This window comes from Sus scrofa, chromosome 15 (assembly GCF_000003025.6).
Source record: "Sus scrofa isolate TJ Tabasco breed Duroc chromosome 15, Sscrofa11.1, whole genome shotgun sequence".
Taxonomy (NCBI): domain Eukaryota; kingdom Metazoa; phylum Chordata; class Mammalia; order Artiodactyla; family Suidae; genus Sus; species Sus scrofa.
In genome coordinates this window covers 81967273-81994177 of record NC_010457.5, presented here as the reverse complement: position 1 = coordinate 81994177, position 26905 = coordinate 81967273, and the positions used below count along the sequence as shown (strand labels likewise).

At 48.3% G+C, this 26905-nt stretch overlaps 2 protein-coding genes across 2 annotated transcripts; both read right to left on the bottom strand.

Moving 5' to 3' along the window:
- HOXD1 (homeobox D1) lies at positions 4152 to 6560 on the bottom strand. The gene is made up of 2 exons (XM_001925017.5): positions 5562 to 6560; positions 4152 to 5240 (listed from the first exon to the last, which is right to left on the bottom strand). The coding sequence occupies exons 1-2, from the start codon at positions 6208 to 6210 to the stop codon at positions 4906 to 4908; spliced, it is 984 nt and encodes a 327-aa protein (XP_001925052.2). The 5' UTR covers positions 6211 to 6560; the 3' UTR covers positions 4152 to 4905.
- HOXD3 (homeobox D3) lies at positions 19285 to 24696 on the bottom strand. Its single transcript, XM_013984299.2, has 2 exons — positions 24113 to 24696; positions 19285 to 22263 (listed from the first exon to the last, which is right to left on the bottom strand). The coding sequence occupies exons 1-2, from the start codon at positions 24651 to 24653 to the stop codon at positions 21506 to 21508; spliced, it is 1299 nt and encodes a 432-aa protein (XP_013839753.1). The 5' UTR covers positions 24654 to 24696; the 3' UTR covers positions 19285 to 21505.

Genomic DNA, 26905 nt, shown 5'->3' with positions numbered 1-26905 from the left:
CCATCATTTTACAGGCAATGGCTGGATAGTGGGAATGGAGCGACTGTTTCAGTAAGGGACAGAGATGGATTTACCATGCGCTCAAGGAAACTTAAGCTTCGCTAACTTGGGCCCTTCCGGGTCCAGATAGGTGACCTAGAAATTTTGTATTTAGGATTTTTTTTTTCTTTTGTCCTTTTTAGGGCTATGCTGTGGCATATGGAGGTTCCCAGGCTAGGGGTCAAATCCCAGCTGTAGCTGCCGGCCTACACCACAGCCACAGCAACACAGGATCCGAGGCGCATCTGGGACCTACACCACAGCTCCCAGCAACATGGGATCCTTAACCCACTGAGTGAGGCTAGGAATCAAACCGTTGTCCTCATGGATGCTAGTCAGGTTCGCTAACCACTGAGCCACGACGGGAACTCCACGTATTTAGGATTTTGAGGGTTGTTTTCTTAAAGGATTTCCCTCAAATTATAGTTCAGGCTGTATAAAACTCCTAAGAATGGAATCTGCTGAGTAGTCTAGGGCCGTCTAGAAATGCCTCAAAAATGTCAGTGACCTGCTTTATTAGCTATCACAAACCCGCTATTAACTATTACAATGACCACTATTTTGATGTCCTTTACATTTATCACCTATATCAGTAAGACCATCAGAACAAAACAGAAACAAAGATTTCAAAACCAAACTTAGAGTGCCCATTGTGGCTCAGTGGTTAACAAATCTGACTAGAAACCATGAGGTTGTGGTTTCGATCCCTGGCCTCACTCGGCAGGTTAAGGATCTGGCGTTGCTGTGAGCTGTGGTGTAGGTCGCAGACGCGGCTTGGATCCTGCGTTGCTGTGGCTGTAGCGTAGGCTGGCAGCTACAGCTCCAAATCAACGCCTAGCCTGGGAACCTCCATATGCTTTGGGTACGGCCCCAGAAAAGGCAAAAAGACAAAAAACAAAAACAAACTTATGTTTACCAAAGGGGAAATGCGGAGTGGGGAGAAAGATAAATTAGGGGGCGGGATTGACATGTACTCACTACTACATATAAAACAGACCTGGAACAAAGACCTACTGGAAAATTCACTCAGTACTGCTCTGGCGTTGCTGTGGCTGTGATGTAGGCTGGCAGCTGTAGCTCTGATTCGACCCCTAGCCTGGGACCCTCCATGTGCAACAGGTGCAGCCCTAAAAAAATAGAAGAGATAATAAAACTTTTCAATGTAAGTAACAAACTTCCTTTCATACCAATATTTAGGATTTCTTTCTTCTTGGTAATTATTGAATTTAGTTAGATTCTATTGAAATCATATTTTTGCATAGTAAGTATAACTTCAGAAGCAGTTGTGAGATGTTAAATAGAACTATTTGATCTAATAGTACTAATATTAAATAGAACTATTTATTACATGTTCATGTCCTGGAAATATGCTATAGAAATCAAAACCATGAAAATCTTGATTGCTATTTAGATGGAGATTTATCATTATTTGTGAGATATGTCCAGTATGGGTTTCACTTTAAAACCACAAATAAACTTTTAACAATGGGCATTTTTCTTGTTGAGAGGTCTGTGGTCAAACCAAACATCTCTCTGAACCTGATTAGGTTCTGAGGTTTCCAAATTCAATATTCAACAAATATAGAGCACTTGTTTGGCCATAAGAAATAATTAAGAACTTCAGAGTTAAAGCAACTCTTCTGAACCTGCTCCTCTTTTTTGATGACATGATAATCAGACATAAACTCTTCTGGTCTTAGTGAGGCAGAATAAATCCATACAATTCATCTTTTGAGGATCTAGGTGACATTGCTTTAATTTTTTACATTGGCAAGTCCTTTGTTTGCTAGTAGTTAAGTAGTGGAAATTTTTTTGTATTATTAAATGCTTTATTTCTTCTTCCTCACTCCCAACTATCCTGAATCCAGAAAAATAGACACATGGTCATTTTTGTGAAGACAAAGGAACAGTGAATAGTTAATTATATAACAGACAGAACTGTCCACTGTGTATTCATCCTCGTAACAAGTTGCTAGAGGGTAAATTAGCATATTTAGTTCGCAATCTTATAAAATAGAAATGGGATGGATTGTTTTAGCATTTTCACAGTTTGTGTGATTACTGTCATACTTCACGGAAGATCTGATTCAAAATAACACAATATTGAATAATGGGAAGGGGAGTATTCTACAAACATCCACATGGGCAAAGCACCCCCACTGATGAGCTCTATAATAATGTCTAAAATCCACTTTTCCTATGTAAACACAGTATCACTGTAATCCTAGGGGCTGCATTTGCTTTCTTAGAACAGAACTCTCTTCCAGTGATAGGCCTTAAATGGGCAGAAGTCACTGAATTGTTTTCTGGTGCATTTTCATCACTAGAAGGGACCTCGGAAGTTACATAGTTTGTCCCCATCTCCAGCCAGGACTCTCCCTAATACTGAATATAGCTGTATAGTGATCTGCATTAAGAAAGCTTTTAAAGATCCCTGGGGTTGGGAAAAAAAAATAGTTAATATTGGCCTGATTCATAGAACAGCGTCATACTATGTCAAAACAGCCACCTTCATCAGGGAAGACATCCATCAGGGCTAAGTGCTAGTAGTAGCTTCAAAAGGAAAAGCTTTATTTTCTCAGAGAAAAGAGTGGTAGATTAAGGAAATGACCAAGCAGTGTTGGTATTTTGTTGTTGTTGTTGTTTAGGTATACATTTGAATGCTTATCAAGAAGGAAACATTCTTATCAAACACCACTGCAGGGGAAGCCTGGAGACAGCTGTGAGCCAGCAGATCACAACTCTGTAACAAGTCCTTTCAATTAGCCACAGAGTTGAGGGGGGGGACTTTTGGGGGAGGGGGTGGCTGTTGTCTCAAACAAGATCGGATTAACCTCAAGTTAGTGAAGGGCAGATAAGAATAATATTGACAGACCTGCTTTGTAAGTGATATCTTTCCCTCCTAATCAGCTGAGTTTGTTAGAGCTGCTAATTTTATTTCTTCAATTCCATTAAACTGTGGGTGCAAAGGACAGGAATCAAAGTGTAATTTCAATCTTCTAAGACAATGAATAACACTACTGTTTTATAAGAAAAGTATTCCTCCACAATTAGTAGACTTCTGAATTGCTGGGTTGAAGTACTACACCAGAACCTTGAAATAAAGTTAAAAGGAGAGCTGAGGCTCTTGTCTGGATAATTTGGGGCATTTAAGCCTTTCATATGGCTAGAGCTATCTATATGGGGAAAATGACTTGCCCCCCAACAACTGCCCCAAATATCCACTTGATTTTGTGTATTAGCACACAGTTTTTCAAGTAACATTTATATAAAGTTACATAAAAGGCTTCTCAACCACAGGTGCTTTCAGGATTGGGAACTGGGGGGCTGGGTGGAAATAAGTTTAGTTTTTTATCACCAAGCTTCTTGACAACTTTCAAATTTTGTGCTTGTACTTCTTCCAAAGAGTTCATTTGAATATATATAATTTTTAAATGGCTGCATAAAATATATATATTATACATACATAAATTTTTTAATGGCTGTACCCACAGCATATGGAAGGCCAGTCAGATTGTTAACCCACTGCACCACAGCGGGAATGCCTAAACATATATTTTTTTAAAAAAAGAAAGGCACCTGTGTGCTCTATAAGCTTTGATGCTCAGTCTGGGTTATAGGAAGTGGAAAGTTGTGACTACTGGCCTCTCCTAGACTCAGTAATTCTTGACTTTGGAAAAGGGAATTCAGCCACTGAGACTTTCTGATGTGTAGCTGCCTTTCTCAGAAAACACTAATCAACTAACAAAGTTTTCAAGGTGCCTTTCTTCTTCCTTTTGTGAGAGCAGGAGACAAAAGGAGATCTCTCTGCAGTGTCTCCTTGGCTTTACAACATCCTGCAGTGGACATCTAAACTTAATATGCAGTCTACATAACCTGCATTTAAGGAAGGAAATACTTTCATACTGACTTGGATATTGGGAAGAATAGGGCTTTTTTCTCTCTTAAACTGCTCAGATAATTGTCCCTGTTTCACATACACAACCTGTCAGAAGGTTGTTATCAATGTAACAAATCCCAGAGCAGAATCAAGAAATTCCAAAAAGAAGAAACTGAATCAGCTTTAGAGAAAGATAATCAAAATAAAGGAGCATAAAGAAAAGCAAAGAGTAGCAGATTCTGTAATTTTTATTACAAAAAAAAGTTCAAACCCTTCACATGCTATGACATTAAATGTCACATATAAGTTCATTGCAAGCAAACCTTTTAAAAAATATACATACTGTATATATTTACATTCAAGTTTGAGTAACTGGTGTCAACGTATAGCTTAGGATCTTAATCCACCCTGTGGATTTCTTCAGCTACCAACTAAACAGCGATTGTATCTTCACTCAGGCACATGAAGAGGTAGAAACTGCTTTTTAAAGAAAAGGGGGGAAAAGGCTGCAGTGCAAATGTGAAGACCATTGTTGAAGCAGCTTAGCTACATTAGGGAGGCCCTACCTATAACTAGCTTTAGGCATCTCTAGAAGCTGAATACATGTCGCCTAGTCTTTTAAATTAAAACCAGATAAAACTTTGAGTAGATGCTTCTTCTGAGCACACCAGAGGCTTGGCAGAGCTCAGCAAGGAATGCTCTGCCACTCTGCACCGAGAATTGCATACAACTAAGACAACATAGCAGCAGGGCTGGGCACCATTTCCCTGATAAGACACAAATAAGTGACTTTAGAGACTTTAAATTAGCATCTGTATACCCACAGCCTGGAACTCAGAAGCCACTTAAGATAGTTCTCCCAAGTGAAACCTCTATTATTTCTGCCCATGCCCACCACCATCTCAAACTGAGCTAATAAGTCCAGGTAGTGGTGGGGTGGCCTATGAATTCTGCAGGCCATGGTTCTTCGGCCTCATGACTAAACTTTATGAAGGTTCGTGGGCCTGAGAAGGGCTCCCCGGGTTCTTGCCAGATTTGATGGGGCTCGTTCCTGAGAGGGGAAGTTGGAGGGAAGCCACGGGGGTGGCTGACAGCAAAAGCCCTTCTCGTTCCCTTTTCTTCTGTTTCATCCTGCGGTTCTGGAACCAGATTTTGACTTGGGTATCATTCAGCTGCAATGAGTTGGCTATCTCGATGCGTCGGGCCCGAGTTAAGTACTTATTGAAATGAAACTCCTTCTCCAGTTCTGTCAGTTGCTTGGTGCTGAAATTCGTGCGGATCGCGCTGGGGGGGCTGGCTGCTCCATACTCGGCGAGTTTGCCTGCAACGTAAAGACAGGGGCGTCAGAGGACGCGGAGACGCAACTAGGGAGAGGCTTGGGCTACATGAGAATCAAAGCCACAGCGCGAGATCCTCCTGGGTCTCAGTTGAGCCAAGAGAGAAGCGCTCCTTCCTGCAATTTTCTCAACGCCTGGCACTCTGGGCACGCTCAATGGAATTCTCCTACTTTAGTGTTGCCTCGGACCGCGCCCAAACCGCGGTCCAGAGGGACAGCTGCAAAACACCCCCGGGGCAATTCCGCGGGGCAGCCTCCGTCCCCAACCCCAGTCGCGTCCTGTCCGTCGAGAGCCCAAGTACTTACTTTTCTTCGGGGCGTTCCTCTTCACTTTCATCCACTCGAACGTGCTGAAGGCGGCGGGGAGGCCAGAGGCCGGGGACGCAGATGTGGGGTAGGCGCCGAGGGCTGGGGACGCGGTCTGGAAGGCCCCGGAGTGGCCGTCGGCCGGCTCTTTGAGACACGCGGGGAAGGGGCCGGGCTCGCCGAAGGCCACGTAATCCCCCTGGCCGCTGAGGAGGAAGGAGCCGCCGCCCGAGAAGACGGCCGAGGTGGCATAGTGGACGTGCGCCCCGCCGTCGTCGGCCGGCCGCCCGAGAGCGCACGGGAAGTCGTACGCGGGCCCGGGCCCCGGAAGGCCAAAGTCCGTGCCCCCAGCCGCGGCAGGTGCGGCGCCCGGCTCGTAGGCCCCCTCCAGGGGGCACGGCGCGTACGCGGGCGGGGCCGGAGCCGGCGCGGGAGGCTGCGCTGGGGCAGTCGGGGGCGAGGGCGCCGCTCTGGCCGCGGCCAGGGGCAGACAGCTGACGAAGGCGCCGTCGCCGCTGCCCAGGGGTAAAGCGGGCTGCAAGACCACGGGCCGGGCGTCGGCGCGGCAGAACTTGGGAGCGAAGCTCAGCACGTCGCCGCCGCCGCCCCTGCCGCGGCCGCACGACATGTAGTCCAGGTAGGAGCTCATGGCTCCAGCCCACCCACCTGAGCGCGCCGGCCGGGATTCGGGGCCGGCAGGACTGCCGTGGTCTGCGTCACTCAGCCTTCGCTCACTAGCCGAGCGGCCCTCGCCGAGCCATGGCAAGCGAACCGGGGGTAAATAGTGGCTTAATATAGCGGCGAGGGTGGCCACGTGGCGCTGGCCGGCCAATGGGCGCCGTCCCCGCACGGCGCCGGTCCCGACTGGCGCGCGGCTCCACGCGCCTGCCCCGCTGCCAACTTTGCCAAACCCGCGGGTGGCCGCCGCCCTGAGCACCCAGGCCGGGAGGAGAGCCGTACGGCCCACAAGCTACCTAGAAAGGGCGGGACGAGAACGTGGGATGCCTGCTCCCCGGACAGGTATGGACCAGGTTGGGGGCGGGGCGGGGCAGAAACGCAGGACTGACCGCTCCAGTGAGGACGAGAGGCTGGGGGGGGGGGGGGGCTCGAGAGCCTTTTCTTCTGCATCTTGGGTGGCTGGTCCCTCGGTTGCGGATGTGGGCACCATGACGTGGAAAGGGTTAAAAGAGTGCGTGGCGCTCAGCCCTTGGGGGTCGCTCCTAGCCCTCTTCCAGAGAAGGTAAAGTTTCTCCCCTTTTCTCTGAGCCCTATGCGCTTTCAGTTTTCTTGGCACTGATATGATCGCTCTCCTAAACCTGAGTATATGTTTAATTTTCCCTCCTTTTCCCCCTTCTCTCCGACTCTTGAGACAAATTTTTCTTCTGTAAGTGCTGTGTACCTGGGGCGGCACAAAACCTTCACTTTTAGACTGGATTTTCACATTACTTCGCAGCATTCCCTCCAGTCTCTTCCACTCCTTATATCTGTGGCGGCGTGATAAAGGCTAGTGTTGGAGTGCCAGGTTTCCATTTGAACTGAAGATAAAGTTTCTGCCTTGTGAGACGTTTAGCAGATTTCTTCATCTGACTAGGGGTTGTCAAAATAAAGAATCTGTCCTAGGAGTGGAATGCTTGTTGTGCTCCTCCCCGGGAGGCTGGCGCACGCACCCGTGCTACGCACGCTTCCTCCAGGCGCTTGGCTCCAGGGTGCAAAGCTTTCCCAGGGACCAGTCAGATCTCAGAGGTTTGGACGGGCTTGTACCTCGAAGCAATTAAAGCTTCTGTTCCATCAGATAAGTGCTGCGTCGTCTCTTGCGAGTGAAATCTGAGGGCTCACAATGTTAATGGGCTCACATCTTTCCCTTGATAATATGGTTTTGTTTACTGAGTGTAGAGAGACGGGAAATAAAAAATGCAGTTGGCACAGGAAATGAACAGTAGAAGGGTTACAAAGACAAGCTTTACATTGACAGACTTTGCAACTTCCTTGAGCATTAAAAAAAAAAAGTTTCCCTCTTTGGGGCTGTAGAAAGAAATAACAAATTCAATAAATGTTATTTACACACAGCAGTAAAGAAAGAGGGTGGTTTCCTAAAACTCTGTGTGAATAAAGAGTCTACTCTTAGCTTATTCAAGTGCTCTTGAAAACTTGATCTATTACAGCCGCTGAGTTATGATGACCGAGGTTTTATTATTGTTTTACTGATCCACTTGTCATGAAAGAGCGATTGAGCCCTTGCCTAAATTTCCACTCTGAGGAAGTCTGGAAAATAGGAGCCATCACAGTCCAGGGAGCCAGTTCCTTACAGTGATGTGAACTTGTGCATAAACAAAGCTGCACCAAAAGTATTACCAGTGGTGATGCTGAAGTTGAGCCAAGATGGAGGAGGGTTGAGCCAGGAGGGGAGGCGGTAGGTAGAGGCAGCACAAAGGAGTGAGCACAAAGCTGAAGGGATCTGGTGTTCCTGCACTGCGGAAGTTCTTAGATTGAATTGGGAAATAAAATCCTCTGCTGAAAATAGCCCTTCAGACTTGATAGTGATACTTCAGTTATCTTCTGTAGCTTGTCACATGACAAAGGTCTTAAATGGTTTTGAAAAAGAGAAAAATAAAGGCTCTTCTCTAGCACCTTGGTTGGGAAATGACAGACCTCTGCAGAGCTAGCTCAGGCTCCAAATGTGGATGCATTTCTTCACTGTCCTCCTTCTGTGCCCTTAATGCAAAAGTATCAGCAGGTCAGATGCTCCTGAGTTCACAATGCCCCATCATCCCCCCCACTGGCTAGACTCATTGCCCCAGCATAATGTCTCAGCTCTCACACTCCTGTCTCAAAACTATAAGACTCGCTCTCCAAACGTACTCATCTGATGGCAACATCTAGATCCAGAGGCCCCAGGAGGTCACGAAAGAAGGGTGGCCTTGTAAACTTTTCTAGAGAAAGATGTCAGACAGAAAACTCAGCCTGATTTTCTGGCAAATCTGACCAAAACCTATCACATTAAGGGCCTTTTCTCTGAGGTTTCAGGGAAAACAGTCAGCCTAGGTGCACCTTGACAAGCTTCATTGCAACAAGGACCCGGTTTTTGCTGCTAAGCATTTGGAACAAAGGCTGGGTCCTTACTGTCGCCATTAAGCATTGACTTCGAAGTACCCATGAGCTGTCCCACGCTATCTATCCAAGCAAAATTTTGGAGATTGAGCTTTTGCAGAGAGAAGAAAGTGTCCTGAAAGAGAATGAGATTTTTTTTATTTTTAATTGTGTTATTTTCACAACCGTAGCTGAGTGTGTAGGTGGGGTGTTCAATCTTGGTTCAGACCCATTAACAGTTGCCTGATAATTGTATACAGGGAGCTACATTCTGTTCACCCTTCTCTCTGCTCCAATCAATCTCCCAGCCTTTGGCATATTCTACTCCTTGGAGCTTAGAGTTGCCATCTCCAGTCCTGAGCTGGTTCTTGTTCAGACTGAAAGTCAGGACTCTGATCATCTCAGACTCAGATTCAATAAACATTTGCCAAGAACCGACTATGTAAGAACTTTTGTTAGGGGAGGGTTAGGCTGAGTAAAAAAAAAAAAAAAATATATATATATATATATATATTCTCAAACCATGAGAACAAATGAATGATTCATTTTTGGCACAGGTCTTAGCTATACTACTAATCTACTCTAGGTAAATATGAATCTATAATTTTCTAAGAAGTTATTGGACTATAGTATTAGGAGCAAGCATGTGTATAAAGTATATGTCCATAGGATATTTTGACTTTAAAGTTTGTCTTCTAGAAGTTCACAGAGTATGGGAGAAATGTCTTACCGATTTTATTGCTTGTTCAAGTCGTAGATTCCTCAGGGCCACTTGCCCTGCTGGGTCCTGGTGCTGTGAGTTCTCAGCAGGAGGTGACAGCCAAGGGGCCTGATTGCCAGGTTGTGTTTGATGTAGGAATGCTTTGAAATCTCTCCCACCCTGCTCAAGAGGCAGTCACCCTCCTACCCACCCCCATGACTACCTTTCTCTCTCATTTAAACAAGCTTCTTTTTTTGCACACACCAGTGCTGGAGGGTGGCAGTCTGGTCTTCTGTGTATTTACAGTTGTTCATAAGAAGCTTCTTACAACGCCCCTCCACAAGCCGGTTTTAGCCCTTGGAGATGCTTGAGCACACGCAAACTCTTGGCTCCACAGCCCCAAAGGATAGAAAGATTCTCACTTGTTTGGTTAAAAAGAGGGGTTCTTTTGGAGTTGCTGTCATGGCTCAGCAGAACCGAATCTGACTGGCATCCATGAAGATGCAGGTTTGATCCCTGGCCTCAGTCAGTGGGTTAAGGATATAGCACTGCCATGACCTCTTGTGTAGGTCGCAGGCAGGGCTTGGATCTGGCATTGCTGAGGCTGTGGTATAGGCCGGCAGCTCTAGCTCCAATTTGACCCCTAGCCTGGGAACTTTCATATGCCACGGGTGTGGCCCTAAAAAAGTGGAAAAAAAGAAAGAAAAAGAAAGAAAGAAAGAAAGAAAGAAAGGAAAGGAAAGGAAGGAAGGAAGGAAGGAAGAAAGAAAGAAAAGGAGGGGTGCTTTTTGCTTAAGCAAGATTTGCAGTCCTCTGCAGCATCCTTCTGGCCCAAGATAGAGGTAGGGATGAAAGGGATCCTAAGGACAGGAGTTCTAAACCTTTCAGAAGTCTGATAACAGGACCCTCCCTGAGGAAAACAGCTGAGTATGCTGTGCCTTTCCCTGAGAGCTCTGTGAATGAAAGGCTCATGGGTCAAGCTCATGCCTAGCACCCGGGAGGCATTCGAAAAATGTTTATTGGGCAGAAATAAAAATGGACAGAATGGTGTGTCATCACCATGACTAATGTTGGCTAAAGGATATCCTTAGATTATTGGCTCCCAGTACCACTTCATGTGGGTGGAAATCACCAGAGAAGCTTGTTTAAATGCACAGGTTCCTCAGCCCCCACTCACTCCCCATCCCCAAGATTCTAATCCAGTAGGTCCAGGAGTCTTTTTTTTTTAATAAGCCTGTTGGGTGACTCTAAAGCAGGGTTCTCAAGAATCACACTTTGAAAATTTCTGGGTGGGGGGCAGTGTGGGGAGAGAGGGGTGATCCTTGACCTGCATAATAAGAGCTCACAGCTCCTAGAGCAGGATTATACCTGAAAAGTGTCCAGAAGCCTGTTGGGTGGTAGGGGCAGAGGGGTCAAGGTCAAGGTCAAACTTACGTCCTTGGATTGACTTTCCAGAAAATATAATTTAAAAGTAGTCAATAGGAGTTTTCCAAGTTTTGCTGACAAAATAGTGCTTCACAGGGACTCAGCTCACTTTTCCTTGCTGCTTCCCTAATTTGGCTTTGAGAATATTGAGGGGGGGGAATAAAAGAAAGAGACTTGTCTCTCGCAATCCCTTCAGAGAAAACTGAGTGGTTCTGAGGCAATGGGAAGAAGGAAGGAGCAGGAATGAGAGTCTCCAGAGAGAGGAGCCAACTCTCACTTCCTCTCTCTCTCTCTCTCTCTCTCTCTCTCTCTCTCTCTCTCTCTCTCTCTCTCTCTCTCTCTCTCGAATTGTCTGGAATGAGCGTTTGCACCCTCAGGATCCAGAGGAGGCCAGCAGCCCTTTGGCCAAGTTGTAACTCTTCCTCTGGCTAAAGATTGACCTTTCACAGCCTAAAATGTCAATGCTAGAAGGCCCTATCGAGATAAGCGACCTCAAACCCCTCCTTTTAGTGGGGAAGTTACATTTTTTACTCAGAAGTTAAAAGGCAGAGCCATACTACAAAAAATGAGGGAACCAACTTGGGTCTCCACAGTCTGCAAAGAGCAGGGAGTCAGGCGGCCTCCCTTCTGCCTGGTGGCAGCCTCCATGCTGAGCAACAGAGCGGTGTTCATGGGGACCACAGTTCTCTGCCCCCCCCCCAAGGGCTGACTGGGAGGCCTGCAGCCCTCAACTGGCCATTTGTTTGCTAAACTTGTGCCCCAGACTTCTGAGGCCCCACCTTGAGCTGCTCCTGCAAGAAAGGGCAGAGCTGAGCTGGGGTCCCCACCCCTCCTCCACCAAGCAAGGGTAGAGGATCCCCTCATTTCCTCTTGAGCTTGATCAGCATCAGGCCCTGGGAGGGCAAAACAAGAGGTGTCCCTAGATTAACGTAGTTGGATAGGCAAGTACAGATACAGACAAATGTGAACACACACAGGTACCCCAGGTCAGTTATACTTGTCCTGATCTTTTTTCCCCCCTCTTTTATAATAGGTAATAAATTTAAATTTACATGGTTCAAGATGCAAAAAGTACAAAAGGGCATGCACCGAGAAAGTCTTTCTCCCACCCGTCCCTAGCCACTAAGTTCCCCTTCACATGGACACCAATTTATGAGTTTCTTCACCAATTTTATGAGTGTATCTTTCCAGAAATACTATATATCTCTATAATTATAGGTAGATATGGATATAATCTCCCCACATTTACATAAATGATAGCGTAATACAAGGCCCTGCTGCACCGTGCTTTCCCCTCATTGTATCTTTGAAGGTCATTTCACAGAAATGCATACAGAACTTCCTAGTTTATCTTGATACCTTTATGGTTTATTGTGTACACCTACCACAGTTTATTTAGCCAGGCCCTTATTAATGGGCGTTAGCTTCTTTTCAGTCTTTCGGTGTTACAAACACATTTTGCCTTTTAGAAAATTTCCTCAATGTGAAATTACTTGGTCCAAAGTATGTGCACTGGCTATTGTGATATATATTGCTAAATTGCACTCCTTGGAGGTGAATCAATTTATATTTATACCAGCAACATATGAGAACTCATATTTCCTCACATCCGTACCAAGTCCGTGAGTTTTTATTTTTGCCAATCTTATAAGTGAAAAATAATACCTTTTATTTACCCTACAGCATCTCCAAAAATGTCACTTTTCATTATCTTACTTGATCCTATCATAATTCTCTTTCACAAATGCTAATGCTAATACTGACACTGAAAAAAGATAAAACAACTCACTGTAGTCACATCCAGTGTAAATGGCCAAGGTCAGATGTCCAGCACTCTTTCCCACTACACTGTGCCACAAGGAAGGTTAAGGAGCTTCTCTTTGAACAAGAGAATGGGTGGCCTCGTGCATCCCCTGAAAGGCACATGGTATAAAAATGCACAGAAGCTTTCAGACATCTGCTAAGAGGCCTCCTCTTTGGGGTCTGATACTGAGACCACATTTCTGCATGTTCCCCTGGAGAGTACCCTCCGGAAATGCTGGGGGCTGTGATTAGCAATCTGATCTGACCTAGTCCTAAGCATTAACTTGGACTCAATATCTGGGAAGCAGTAGGGTGTTGTTTTTAGTTTCCCTGAGACTTATTCCTCACTGGCCACCCAGGATATAAGTATTGATCAGCATGATGTGGATAAGAGGATGTTTTCCCTAGCTTTTAGCTTTATATAGGATCCTTTGAGCTGGTGAAGAAAATACCTACACACACACACACACACACACACACAGCTCTAATGATAAACTTATGAGGTGGATATCTTTATTGACTGTTTCATTGCTAATGAAATTGAAGGCCAGAAAGATGAGGTACATTTCTTAGGGTCACACATTGTACCAGTTAGCAAAGCAGAAAGCAGAAGACAATGTACATAGACCTAAAGAGAAGACCTGAACGCATGCATTTCCCTTGCACAGAGTCTTTTCTTCCCCCTCAGCTATTCATTTTGGTGGATGGCCTGACTGCCCCCTCAGGCCCTCAAAATCAAAACCTAGGGATTTACATCCATGGCTCCTCTTTCACTCATCCAACTGATTACCAAGCCCTGTGAATTCTTCCTCCTAAAGGCCTATCCTATCTTCTTTATCCTTATTACTTCCTCTCTAGCCTTCCCCTCTGATTTTTTTTTTTTTTTTTTTTTTTTGTCTTTTTGGGGCCACATCCAAGGCATATGGAGGTTCCCAGGTAGGATCGAATCTGAGCCTACGCCAGAGCCATAGCCAACATGGGATCCAAGCCATGTCTGTGACCTACACCACACGTCACGGCAACAGCAATGCGGGATCCTTAACCCACTGAGCAAGGCCAGGGATTGAACCTGCATTCTCGTGGATACTAGCTTGATGGGTTCATTAACCGCTGAACCACAACAGGAACTCCTCCGCCTCTGTTCTTCTTGTTTTCTAACTCCTTTCTTCAGGCAGACACAGGACTCCCAAAAGCTAGCTTTCCAAATAGATAACCTCATGTCCCAGCTTAAAACCTTCAGTGGCTCTCCACTGCCTACATGTTAAGTCTAGATTTCTTACCATGGTCTCTCTGTCCAGCCCGATGCCCACGCTGAGCTCCTGTCTCTGTTCCAGGTCCAGACCTTGCTCTTTCTTCCCTCCCTGCTTTGTATATGCTGTTCTCTTCAGCACATATGGTATGTGCCTTCTTCCTGGGCCTAAAATAACTCCTATACCTCAGAGACCCCAATTCACCTCCTCTGAGAAGCCTTTCTTGACACTGCAATACTGATAGTGGTTCCTTCTCTGTATTCCAGGAACAGTTTGGCCATACCTCTGTTATAGCATCTGTCACACTGCTTTAGGATTCTTTTTCTCCCCCAGTAGATCAAAGGGCACACACCAGTGGTGACTAAATGTTGTATCGCAGAGTCCAGCACAGTGCACAAAAGAGCTGTTTCAGTACATTTGGTGAAAGGAGAGAGGACTCTGAATCAAGGACAAGGGGACCAGTATTTTAATTGCCAGAGGAGTATAGGACACTGTGCAAGGCTTAATGCTTCAGTTTATATCTATCTGAGGAAAAATGATAGTAGAATATTTCTCCAGAGCATGTTATTTCCACCCAAGAGGATGGTGAGAGAGAAGAGGACTGAGGGGAGTGGGAAAAAGTTGGGATTTTCTACCCTTCAGGGGCCATTTCCCATGGGCTGAGGCACCACATTTAACTTCAGAAACTTCTCAGTTGATATTACTCAGAAAGAAGGTTAAAAGAGAGGGTAGCCCAGAACTCTCTAGAATTTACAGTGGACAACAGGTACCACTCAAGAGTGGGTATAAGAATTCTCCCCCACCCACTCACCCAGGCCCTCCTACTCTGAAAAGCTCTGAGGCTGAAGACTGCCTCCCCCCCAGCTTGTTGTCTATCCCTTTATAGTGTTTCTAAAATGAACCCCAAAGAGCTGAAGTAAAAATACTCCAATTCTTCCCTGCCCTCATAGAAGAGAGAAGAGGTATATCACTGTGGTTGGTGTCTTAGGTATATTTTTATTATTATTTTAAATGGCATTCAAGTTTAGTTCCAAGTTCAATAGGAGTCTAATCTTGCTTCCTCCCCTACAAATACTCCTGCAGGTAAATGAGGGAACTAAACTAGTTCAGCCTCTCCCCTGAATTCTAATCCCCCGGACAGCTTTTATAAAACGCTTAAATAAAACAGTGTTTGCAAGAATCTTCCGACCCTCTGAAATTTTTCTTGTCGGCGCTTTCAGAGATGGATCTGCCCCTTTGTGAGGGGAGTGCAGCGTTTAAGGGTGTCACTGGGGCGAGCGGAAGGTGCTCAGGGGGCGGGAAGGCAGAATCACTGTGGGTCCGGGCGGCGTGGGGGCCCGCACGTCGGGGGCGTGTGGGCGCCCTGCGTGGCCTGCGGGCCGGGCCGGCGGGAGGCAGCGCGGCCCCGGGACGAGGAGGTGACCCGCCGAGCGCGAGGCGGCGGGTCGCGCCCTCCGTGAGCCCTTAGCCTGCGTGCCCGCGTCTCCTCCGCCTGCGGTTTCTGGTCGAATCCCAGCTGGCCCGGACTTGCTCCGAAGTAGGAAGAGCCGCTGTCGAGCGAAAAGTGCACACGGGTGATTGATGGACTCTTAATAGGACTAACCTCTCCCGCCCCCACCCCAGACACACACGCAGAGCGGGCCTTCACCCCGCCCCTCCCCCGGCCTCCCGCGGGCCAGGGGGACGCGGCCGCCAGCCGGTTGGGTGATTAACTCACCGTTTGTCTTCCCGAAAGTGTTCCAGGTGGATCAGGAACACCCGCCCGCCCGCCGCCGCCGCCGCCGCGCTGAGCAGCCTGCGGCCGCCGCCGCCGCCGCCGCCGGGAGAGCGGCCGAGCGCGCGTCACATGGCGCGGGCCGAGCCGGCTTTTGTGCCGCGCGACCGCCCCACCGCCACTGGGAGGCGATGGCTATTGTTCCCCGCGGGGGAGGGAGGTGCTCAGACTCGAGGTCCACGCCAGCCCCCTCCCCAGAGCGTCCTCAGGTTCGAGAACGGGTGGGAGGAGTCCTTTGTGTGTTTTCTGCCGGCGGCGGGGATGGCACTAGGGGGTAGCAGACGAGGGTGAGGGAGGTCGGTCTTGGCTCTGCCACTGCCTCGAGCTCAGCTCAACCGACCCAGTTTCCAGCTCGCTGGGCCCTTGGGTCCTTGCGGAGGAGGAGGAGGAGGAGGAGGTGGAGAGGGGTGCGGTACTTGTAGGGCCGCGTTCTGAACAATAGAGCCATCGAAAGGCCTTCTCCCTGTCTCATAAGTCAGGGACATTCTTCCCCCCTCCTTCAAAAAGGCCCTGGCCCAACAGGTTCTTGGCCTGATTTTAGGCCCACTTCCCCGCAAAAACACTTCATCTATACCAGGGTTCTCTATGGATTCTGATTGAAATTAAGATCTCCTCCTTGGGCTCTGACTAATATTAAAATCCTATTCTTGTCATTTTCCAGAGATTATTCTTCCATAAAATGATCCAGACTAGATATAGCAGCCAGTCGAGATATATTACCTTAAGATCTAGGACAGGAAGACTTATGTAGTACCCCCACCGTGTTGATCTCCTGGGGACCCCTCACTTGCTTCTGCTACTGCAAATGATTGGACATCCATTTACCCTGGCTTTTCATGTGTGGAAACCTTTTGTTCACTGTTTCAGGCTGGACCTGGCCTGAAAGTGGGTCTTTGAATTGTCTCTGTACTTTCCCAACTTACCAGGGTGGGTATGAGACCTGAGGGGATTATTTAGGCCATGGGCTTTGGGCCAGGTGTATAAATCCACTTGGCACCAACTTTAGGTCCTCCCCCCCCCCCCCAATAAGGGCATTTGTAGCTAGAGGAGAAGATGAGAGAACAGTGATAACTAAGATTTCATCCTCTATGATGATCCTCTCCACCAGCAATACAGTAAGTGTGGATGCTCCATCTACCCTCTTTTTTGTCTCCATCCAGACCTTCCGCAAGAAAGATCTAGGTGAGCCAATGCTCAGAGGTGGAGAGTATTTGGCGGGTTACTCAGTCTCAGCTCCCTGTTCCCAAAGTGTCTAGAGATGGGTCTGCTCACCCAGACTTCAGCTAAACCCTCTCTAGGAGGTTGCAGTGCCCTGAAGTAATCAGGCTATCAGCCAGTGGGGACTGGTGCCTTGTGCATCTCTTTTTGTTTTTATTTAATACAAACTTCTGTTCTTCCTATTCTTACAGTTTCTGAAAGAAGGACCAGAGTAATGCCAGGAATTGCCACATGAAGAGGACCTTCCTGGATCTGTAACTGGGATTAACCAATTCTTGACTTCAGGAGGAAGTTTCAACTATTTCTGAAGATAATGTCAAAACAGGCCCGTGACTCTCCCTTGAAATGGGACAAACAAGCTTCTGGCTTCCCCAGGTCAAGCAGAGAAACACTTATTAGAATGTTGGGTTTCCTCTTTGTTATTCAAACTTACACCCACACACATCCTCCCTAATGAAAAACCTCAACAGATGGAAAGCCTAGGCTCCCAAGCCTGCTGGCTGAGAAGATCACTTCACTAGTCAGTTGGCTGGTACAGAATGGGGGAGGGAGGAGGAATGAGTAGCTAGTACAGGTAATCACTATCTTTTAATACTCCTTACAAATAGAAATTAAAAAAAAAAATCCTCTTCAGCAAGGTTAGCAGACTCTGGGGCCTGGGAAACCAATTTGGCTGATGTGCCTCTGATAGGGAGTAGGCATGGGGTTGCACCAAGGGGAAAGTACTGGCTCTGTATTCTCTCCCTCTCTCTCATTTGAAAGACTGTACAAAGAAATGGTACAAATGGATGGTTAACTTAATGATTCCATCAGAGGTGGATTTTTCTCTGTCAGGTCCCTGGATGAGGCTGAGGTCTGAGAGCCAGAAGGTAGGAATGTGTAATCGCCCTTTCTTGCCACTTTTCCAGGGGCCAGGACTACACTTAAGCCCTTTTGCTCTGCAACTTCCCCATGCCCCTGGCTAGCTCAGCTGCAACTCCTCCTTCCACTCCAGGCTGAGTCCTGAGTTTCTCCTGGTAGCCAGGGCAAGCTTCCCTCTGCCTGAATCTCCCTCCCCCTCCACCCCGCCTCCCATCTTCCAGCAGGCCGTTCCAGCTATCTCCCCTCTACCCTGCTTTAATTCAAGTCTGATTGTCTCCACCGAACAACCAGGGGCTCCCAAATGAGGGATGCCACCTCTCATCCTTGGGCCTGGGCTTGAGGCCCTGACCCCTTAAGGACCCAGGCGGATCCCCTACAGCCTCCCTGTGGGAAAAAGGCAGAGCTGGCCCAGGCCGGAGCCAAAGAGCCTTTTCCTCCCCTAGGGCCAGCGAAGTAAACCTCCCAGAGCCCAGCGCCAGGAGCAGGGCCGGCCCCTCCCACCTGCCGGCGTCGGCCCCGCGCAGCCTTTGTGCGGCCTCCTCGCCGCGGGGCCCGTGGGAAGCCGCGCGCACAATGGCGCCGCCGCTGCCGGAAGACCCGCTGCTCCCGGCGCCTTCGACCCAGCGCCGGGCGGTGAGGGGCCAGCAGCCTCCAGGCCATGATGCGCTCCCCACGGTCCCCCGCGCGCCGCTCCCGTGAAGAAGCCTTAGGCAGTGGTGGCGGTTTCCTTCCGCTGCCGGCTTGCCGCTTCCCGCTGCAGGTTCTCCCCGGGAGAAGGAGAGGCCAGGGCCCGGGGCGCCATTGCCGGGCCGGGCTCCCCTCCCCCACTCTTCTTTCTCTGCTTCTCCGAGACCCGGGAGGGAGGAGGCGGGCGCCTCCGCCGATAGAGCAGCTATTGTGACCTGCCCTCGCAGAGCGGGAACCCAGCCGGGTGTGTACCGCCGGCGGTGGCGGGAGAGGAGGCGACTTTGTGCAGACCTCGGGTCCGGAGGGGGTGGCACCGGGAAATAAACGTTTGCAACCTCGGGCAGTTGGGCCCTTCAGAGGGTGTTTGGTTGTGTTTAGACTCCTGCGCTTCCTAACACTAATTGCAGGCTCAAAAAGAGCAGAATTTATGGCGAAGGCTAGGGCGGCTTGTTTATAATTTATGAAGTTTTAAATAGCTGTACGTGGGCCCCGACTCTCGCCCTCGCCGGTGGCCGCGCGGGATTCGCCGCCGCCCCCACTCGCGCCGGGAGCTACCGAGTGTGCCCGTCATGTGACGCTCACGCCAGTGGCAGGAACGGATCTGAGCCGTTCGTTCTTAGAAGCCTCGGGGAACCTTCCTCTGGAGGTGAGAGAACCGCAGGTTTGTCCCAAGCGAACTCCCACCCCACTATCGAGAGCTGCCTCGGGGCGGCTGCCTGGAGAGGGAGCCCCCTAACCCCACATTTCTTTGGAGCCTGAGTGTGAGAGGGAGCTGATGTCAGCCGGGCTAGACACCATTTAAAATCTAATCCGTGAAACCCTAAGCCGCAGATGACACTTGGGGCCTTGCAGACACCCGCAGACTCAGCAGATACTCCTGCGGTAACACACCGCGCTGGAAAACGCCTGGAGCCGTGATGCATTATGTATTTTTATTATTATTTATGGTAGGAAGAGGAGATGAGGGAAAATCGGGCTCAATCTAAACAGCCTGACAATTCATCTATTTAATATTTAGCCAGTTAAGAAAGGTTTTTGTAATCCCTGCAAGGCAGCAAGCTCTTTGATTTCCCTAATAGCTTAAAAAATAATTTCTTACAATTAGAAATTCTGCCCATGGATGCAAATCTCGTAGAAAAACAATTTTAAGCCTTCGAAGTGGGTAAAATATCCCTTCACTTGAAGTCATTTATTCTGTTGATACACTTCTACAACATGTATACTTTAAACCTGCTCGGATAAAGTGAAATTTAGCAAAAGGATAATCCCCTCCCACCCCCAATCTAACATGCTATTTTAAAAACAGCACAAAGGAATGAGGAAACCAAATATTATTTTGAGCCATCATTATTTAGCAAAACACAAACATCCAAATAGAAACGATTGTTGCTCCACCAGAAGATTAGAAGTTGAATTATTTCCACACGGTAGGGATTTCACCCCGAGTCACGGGCATGTAGTAGGAGTTGTATTATTTGTCAAACCAAATAGAGATGCGTGGGCCGACTTTGCTGAAATACAAAAGAACTGAACCTTATCTGAAGGCGTTTTCCAAGTGCCTCCTCCTAGAGAAGTGGGTGTAAGTAGTCCTCCCCAGCTAAAGCCACGCTAATATTTACAAAATGGTTATAAATCTTTGAAGACATTTTTGCCCATTTTGTACAAAGAAACAAGAATAAACAGGTGTTTATACTTGTTATGTTCCATTAATGAAACTTTTATTACTTTACATCTTGGGGAACGTTTGTTTTCTTTAGAAATGAACCACCGATTGCTATAAAAGAAAAAGTCGTGATAGCATTTCCTATAGGAAAAGCTTAGGTGCATGGCTTCAAATGATCATTCTTTTTCTGCACCTTAACTTTTTTCACAGCTCAATTCTTCTTATGACTTCTCTTGTGTCTTTTCTTTGATTGTCAGTTTTCTTTCAAAGTTTATTTTTTACTACTTAACACAGAAAAGTGAGCTCAGGCCTCCCCAATGTAAATACAGTCTAAAAAAGTCAATTAGTGTCTAGAAAGAGAGCAAAACAGGCAGTAGCAGAAGCAAAAAAAAAAAAAAAAAAAAAGACAAACAAAAAACCCTATCTAGATCATCTCACCCAAATCATTCCTAGTCTTGCATCCTCAGATATTCCCCCCCCCCCAATGTCAGTAGCTGGAATGTAGTCAAGTATCCCAGGAACCAATTTGCGTACTGGATTCCAAATAAATGGAAAAAAAAATAGTTCAAAGGGTCAGCCTATTGGGGTGCCTTCCACCAGATTGTGCACAAGATAAAGGCAGGGCGATCTACTTGCAGGTGTGCATGATGAACACAGATACACTTCTGACTGAGAAATTTTTTTATTCTAAATATTTGTTCAAATAGTACCAGACAATTTGAATCAATAAACTGTGTCTAGTGGCGAGGGCTGCGGTGTTGAGAAACAAGTAACGGGTGTCCTGCCATGCCACGGGGCCGCCTGACTCTACCCATGAAGGACAATTTGCGGTCTTAATCCTTTACATCAACTACAAACACCAGCCACGGTTACAACTGTTCAAAACTACTTTCTCAACTAGTTCAGACCAAGGGGACTAAAGAGCTGAAATGTGGCCCCCGCGGCCTGGGAGGGCGTTCCTAAAGTCGGCTGGAGAATTCTACAAATATACACATAAATACATTAAGACGAGGATAAATAATCAGGGAAACGAAATGACTCGCTTCAAATAATAAATACAGATCGTTGTGTCCGATGCAATCCTTACCGGCAGGGAAGTATATAAATTAAGGTCTCTGCAACTAAACTAGAGGCGGGCAAGGCCCGGGCCCTGGACCTTCTGCAGGGCGCGCCGACGATGGATCTCAGACTTACCTTCGGGACACCATAACCAGATCAGAGTCCCTCGGTCCGAAGTGTATGGCACTGTCAGGCTTACAGAGGAGAATCTTTGCGGCTGAGTTAGAGCGAGTAACCCAGAGTAACCCAAAGAAGGGCGCGCCTGGAGAGGAGGCCCAGTCGCCTGATCCTTGGCCGTTGTTGGCCGAGACCAGGAGGCAGCGACCAGCCAGAGCGAAGGGGGGGGGGGTCACTGAGCTGCCCCGCGGGCCCCGCCCGCCACCCCCCGCCGCCAAAGCGAAAGAGGTAAACGCGCCGCTACAGATGCGTCAGTTTGGGGGCCTCGGGCAGGCGTCCCTGAGACGAGTGGTGGGCCGAGAGATCTGTGTAGGTGGGATGAGGGTCACACGGTCCGTGGTGATGGTTGCCGGGAATCTGCGCGGCGCAACTGTAGTCCACGCTGGCTGAAGATGGGTGCGAGAGGTGGCCCAGGTTGAAGACGGGCCCGGACGCCGGCGCCATGGAGTCGACGAAGTTGCCGCCCACGTACACCGGGCTGCCCTGCAGGTTGGCGCTGGCAAAGCCGCCGCCGTTGCTCGCCATGGGGTGGGGCTCGAACTCCGGCGCCGCGTAGCGCTTCTGCTGCGGCAGGCAGCTGCTGAGCGGCGCCGTGTAAGCGGCCAGGCCGTACATGTTGGGCTGAGATTTGGCGAAAGCGGGCGGCGAGGGCGCGTCGTAGGCTAGGCCGGGCACGGGTGGCAGCTGGCCTGAGTAGGCCACGTGGCCCGCGGCGCCGCCGAGCGGCGGGCTGCGTTCTGGGGACTGACCCGCCGGCGAGTGCAGGATGCCCTTGGCCTTCTGGTCCTTCTTGTACTTCATGCGCCGGTTCTGGAACCAGATCTTGATCTGACGCTCGGTGAGGTTCAGCAGATTAGCCATCTCCACGCGGCGTGGCCGGCACAAGTAGCGGTTGAAATGGAATTCCTTCTCCAACTCCACCAGCTGGGCACTCGTGTAAGCTGTGCGTACCCGCTTGGACGCTGGGCCCGGCGGGCTCTTGTCTTCGCAGCTCTCTCCTGGGCAAGGAGGCAGAGAGAGGAGACGCTGAGCGGGAGAGATGGGGACACCCACACTGGAGTTGGGTGCTTCCCTGGCTCCTGCCTCTTCCTCCTCCCCCCCCCCCCGCCCCCCACTTTAATCCCGGCTGCAGCAGGGGAGGGGCTTTGAGAGGTGAGAGTCCAAGAAGGGGACTCAAAGGCCCCAGGCCTACCTATCAGTAGCACCTGAAACTCCCTTCTGCCTTCTGAAGTCCAGCTCATTCTACCCACTCCCTCCCCTTCAGCCTAGTCCACCATCCTGTCCCAAAGGCTGAGGAGGAGTTTAATAAGAGAGTAGGAGCAGCTAGTAAGGCCTCCCCCAAAGAAGGGCCAGACTTCTCTGAACACCCCTTCTTCCTGCCTCTGCTGCTGGGGTAGGGGTGAGGGGCAGGAGGCAGCCTCAAACTGCCTTGCTCAGAGGCTGGCTTCTGGGCAAAGCACCCCAGGAAGCATGGAATAAGGGTGGCGATGATCTTGGCACCTCCCTCCAGCCCAGGTGCACCCAAGGGCCCTGTATCCAAAAGTCGGGAGGGGTGACAAACCATAAAAATACTGCCAGGGAGTTGTAGGGGATCCAAGGCCAGGCTGGGCATATTTTGAGTATTGCAATGCTAGGAGCAGCAGCCTCAACACTGGTTTCCATCACCCCTGCCACCTCTCAGCAGCTTGTCCACTCCCTCCCTGGGAAGACAAATGGATTTCTCCTGGGAGGGAGGGCCTGGGCCTGCAGCTGGGAAGGAGGGGCAGGAGGAGAAGGAGCTCAGAGGCTTGAAGACACTCCCCCACCCAACCCCCAGGAGCAGCCGCCCAAGAGAGCAGCAGGCAAACCGTAGGTCTGATAACAAACTACATCCCAAGCCTCAAGCTAGCCCTGGACCTGGGAGCAAGTTCATCTACCTGGAGCTAAAGTACATCAGAGAACACAAGGCCAGAAAAGTTCAGGAGCCAAGCAGGCTGAGCAGAGAGGCAGATGGCCTCAGAGTTCCTGACCCTGCCTGGTTTTCTTCCACACATGCACTGAATGGACCTACGGAAAACCTTCTCAACTCCAGGGTCTCACTTTCCAGGGAGAAAAACCCAAGCTTTCTCCTGTTTCAGAGTACATCCTCTTCCCCTAGGATATGTCCCTCCACATTAGGGATTTGCTGTGATGGGGAGAACTGAGCTGGATGGGCCAAGTAGAGTCCCATGGTTATTCCTTGCAGGCCGTGGTTGGACTCGGGTGTGCCAATTTGTCCTCTTATGATCTTGAGCGAGTGACTTATCACCCGTAACAGTTCCTTTATCTGTAAAATGGGTGTTTTATCATATACCTACCTCAAAAGGACCTTTGGAAAATTAAATTAGATAATGCCTGTAAAGCACTTGACATGGTTCTTAAACAGCATTCCACAGACTTTAGTTCTTATTGATTTAAGGAAGTGGGAGTCTTGTGATATGGGTTGTGTAACCACCTGGGCTTAAGGATCATATTACCCATCCTCAAGTTTTAAAGAGCTATTGGCTGGAAGAAGGAGTTGAGTAGGAGCCCAGGAGTTGAACCAGCAGCCCAGGAAAGCAGATTCGAGGGCAGCATAAGGACAAGCTGCCTATGAATGACTATGAGACTTGCCTAGCAATGGTGCCAGCTGTCTGGAATGGAACTCAGCATCCTGTCACTGTAAGGATATGACCCCAATCAGAGACATTAAAAGGAAAGAACATTTCTGCATGAGGAGGAGTTTAGACACATGGTCTCCACAAAGTTCTACTCCCAGTCCTAAGCCTCTTGATTCCTATGCAAGCTAGCTTCTGGGGTGAGTCTGGGGGCACTAGCCCAGAGAGCTACCTGCACTGGCACAGCTGTTCTTCTGTTTGGAGTTCTGTCGGGACTCTTTCATCCAGGGAAAGATCTGCTTGCTGATGGTGGCAGAGGAGCCAGAAGCATTGGGCCCACCCTTGGCCTTCTTGGCAGGTATTCCACCTCCAGGGTTGGTGGGTGAGGATGGGGGCAGGGTTGGTGGTGGAGGAGGGGGTTGTGGTGGCTGCTGCTCTGAGTTCAGACCAGGAGGCTGGCTGCCTCCACCCCCACCTTGGCTGTTCCCAGTGCCAGGCCGCATGCAGCTTCCGTTAAGTTCAGCCCCCTTGTGGGCTGGGGCTCTCAGAGGTGCAGCGCTCTGGATGGAGCAGGCAGAGCCTGGGTAATCAGTGTCCAGGGAGCTGGCAGCAGCGGGGGGTGGATAAGGCTGATGGGGGGCACTATAGCCATAAGTGTCAGCGGCTTTGCTGTAGCCATAGCCCCCAAAGAGTCCTGGGTTTTCATAGTAAGCAGCCTTCTGCATCGTGCACTCAGGAAGCTCTGGGGCCTGCTGACCCTGCTCAAATAACATTGACCACTGCTGTCTCCTTCACCACCACCTCCAATGTCTGCCAAATCCTGAGAGAGCTGGGGCAGCCCCAGCCTCCAGATAACCTGCAAAGAAAAAAGTGAGAGGTCCCAGAGGGACTGTCGTTGGCAAGACCAGACAATATAGAAGGACTAGCCCAGCCTCTCTGCTTCCCCGCCCACTTCATAGTAGAAGGATCTGGGATTTTATGAAGTTCAACTTTTTTGAACCCTTGAAAGAGTCAGAAAGAATTTCCCATAATCATAAGAAAAGGCTTTCCTTCATCCAAGGGAAAGGACTTTTCTTTTTTTTCCAGGTACAATTTTCTCCACGATTGTCAATTTACCCTTTGAAATTGCATAGAAAAGCACTTAAGGCCTGATACATTTTAATGGCTGATTCTCCCACTAGACTTTGAGCTCTTTGCAGGTAAGGACTGTCTTATTCACCAATATATTCCTAACATCCAGCCCAGCACCCCACATGTAGTAAGTGCAGTAAATGCTCCCTGAATGAGTGAATGAATGAATGGATCAGTCAATCATTGGATCATCCCAGGGCTTTGAAGGGCAAAAAAAAACCCCACTCGAACAGCCAGATCTCTCAAAAAAAGTATCTCCCCCACCTGGTTTCAAAATCACAGCATCTTTCATGGAGACCCAGATAGTCCACACTCCGGTGACAAGGTGAAATCTGCTGGTTAGTACGTGGGTCAGCACTGTGAAATCTACCAGGAGACAAAAGCCAAGAAGAGTACTTAAAGACTCACAGACTTATTTTGAGACTAGAAAAGTTTCTTCTCTTTCATCTACCTTTTTCTATGTTTTACTTTGTCCTCTACTACTTTTAAATGGATATCACTGGAAGTAAGTAAAGAGATTTAGAATTTGCAATGCATGGAGCATGGGCAAATGGAGAATGCTTTATATTAAACTTTATCATTTTAATCCTGCCTCCATTGTATAAATGTTACTATCGACCTCCATTCCACCCCACCTCCCACCTAACTTACAGCCAATGAGAGAACCTCTCATGGCATGATGAATGGACCCAGAATTAGAAGAAGAAAAACCTAAGAAAAATTCTACCTCTTTTGTGTCTTCTGACTCTTGACGGGGCGGTTTCTCTTCTCACCTACCCCCCTCTTCTCCTGAAAGCCCCTAATGAGTTAAAGTATAACTAATACCATTCAACCACTTTCCTCTGGTTGATAAAGAAAACTCACAGGTCAGCTCCCTGGTCTGAATTCTTGATCTCATCTTTCAGGCAACTTTCCTTGCCCCAAACTCCTTGGCTTCCATCATGGTCATCATGATGAACCATATTATCTGGACAAATTACATGACCTAATGGATTTGACCACTAATACTAAGTCCACTCCTCTATTTACTCATTTCCCCTCCACTTTCACCAAACAGCCTACCTCAATTAAAATCTTTTTTTCATATTAGCCTTTATTTGTTACTTTAGTTGCCCATTTTGTTTTACAATATAAATGAATATGCCGTTAACCGTAATGAGACAGGCCTCTTCTCAATGGAATAACAGACTAGTAGGATGTAATGTTTTAGGAACAGTTCCTATTATTGTTCTTGAATGTATGCAGTTAGACTATCTACCAAACAAAGCTGGTGTCTATCTTTCATTTGTTTCTGTATCATTCTCTGACTGTTAAAGCTACTGAATGTTAAATGGACAGCTACATCCTCATCCTGTGACTAGTATTTATCTGTGTTCACCCCCAGGCCAAAGGACTACGTACTCTGAGTTTGGTTAAATCTCTGGACTTTTCTAGGATCCTGCTTCCAGTCTTAAACCTTGGGTGCTCTGGATGTCAAATGGTCACAGACCACCAGAACTCACTGCTACTTCTGTCACTCCATTTACAACAGTGGAAGCAAAACATCCCCCTTCTTGCCTCCCAGGGTGACCAAGTTTATCTTGATAGGTAGACCAGTCACATTAAAATAGCTTCTTTAGGAACTGTTCAGGTCTTTGAAACAGATGGCTTTACAGTATATATTTGTGGCATATTCCTAGAAAAGCTCTGTGCATAGACCTCAAAAGTGCAAATACTGGGCAGCTGCCTGAGTAACTATAGAGTCTGTTCTTCTGTTTTCTTGTCTTAAGGAATTCTAAGGCCCACTCAGTGATGATCCACCACCCAAATGTCCATTTCCCCAGAAGCAAGGGAAGCAGCCCTCTCTTCACTGGGAAGGACTTTGTAGCCTCTCCCCTGCCCCCAAATATAAAGT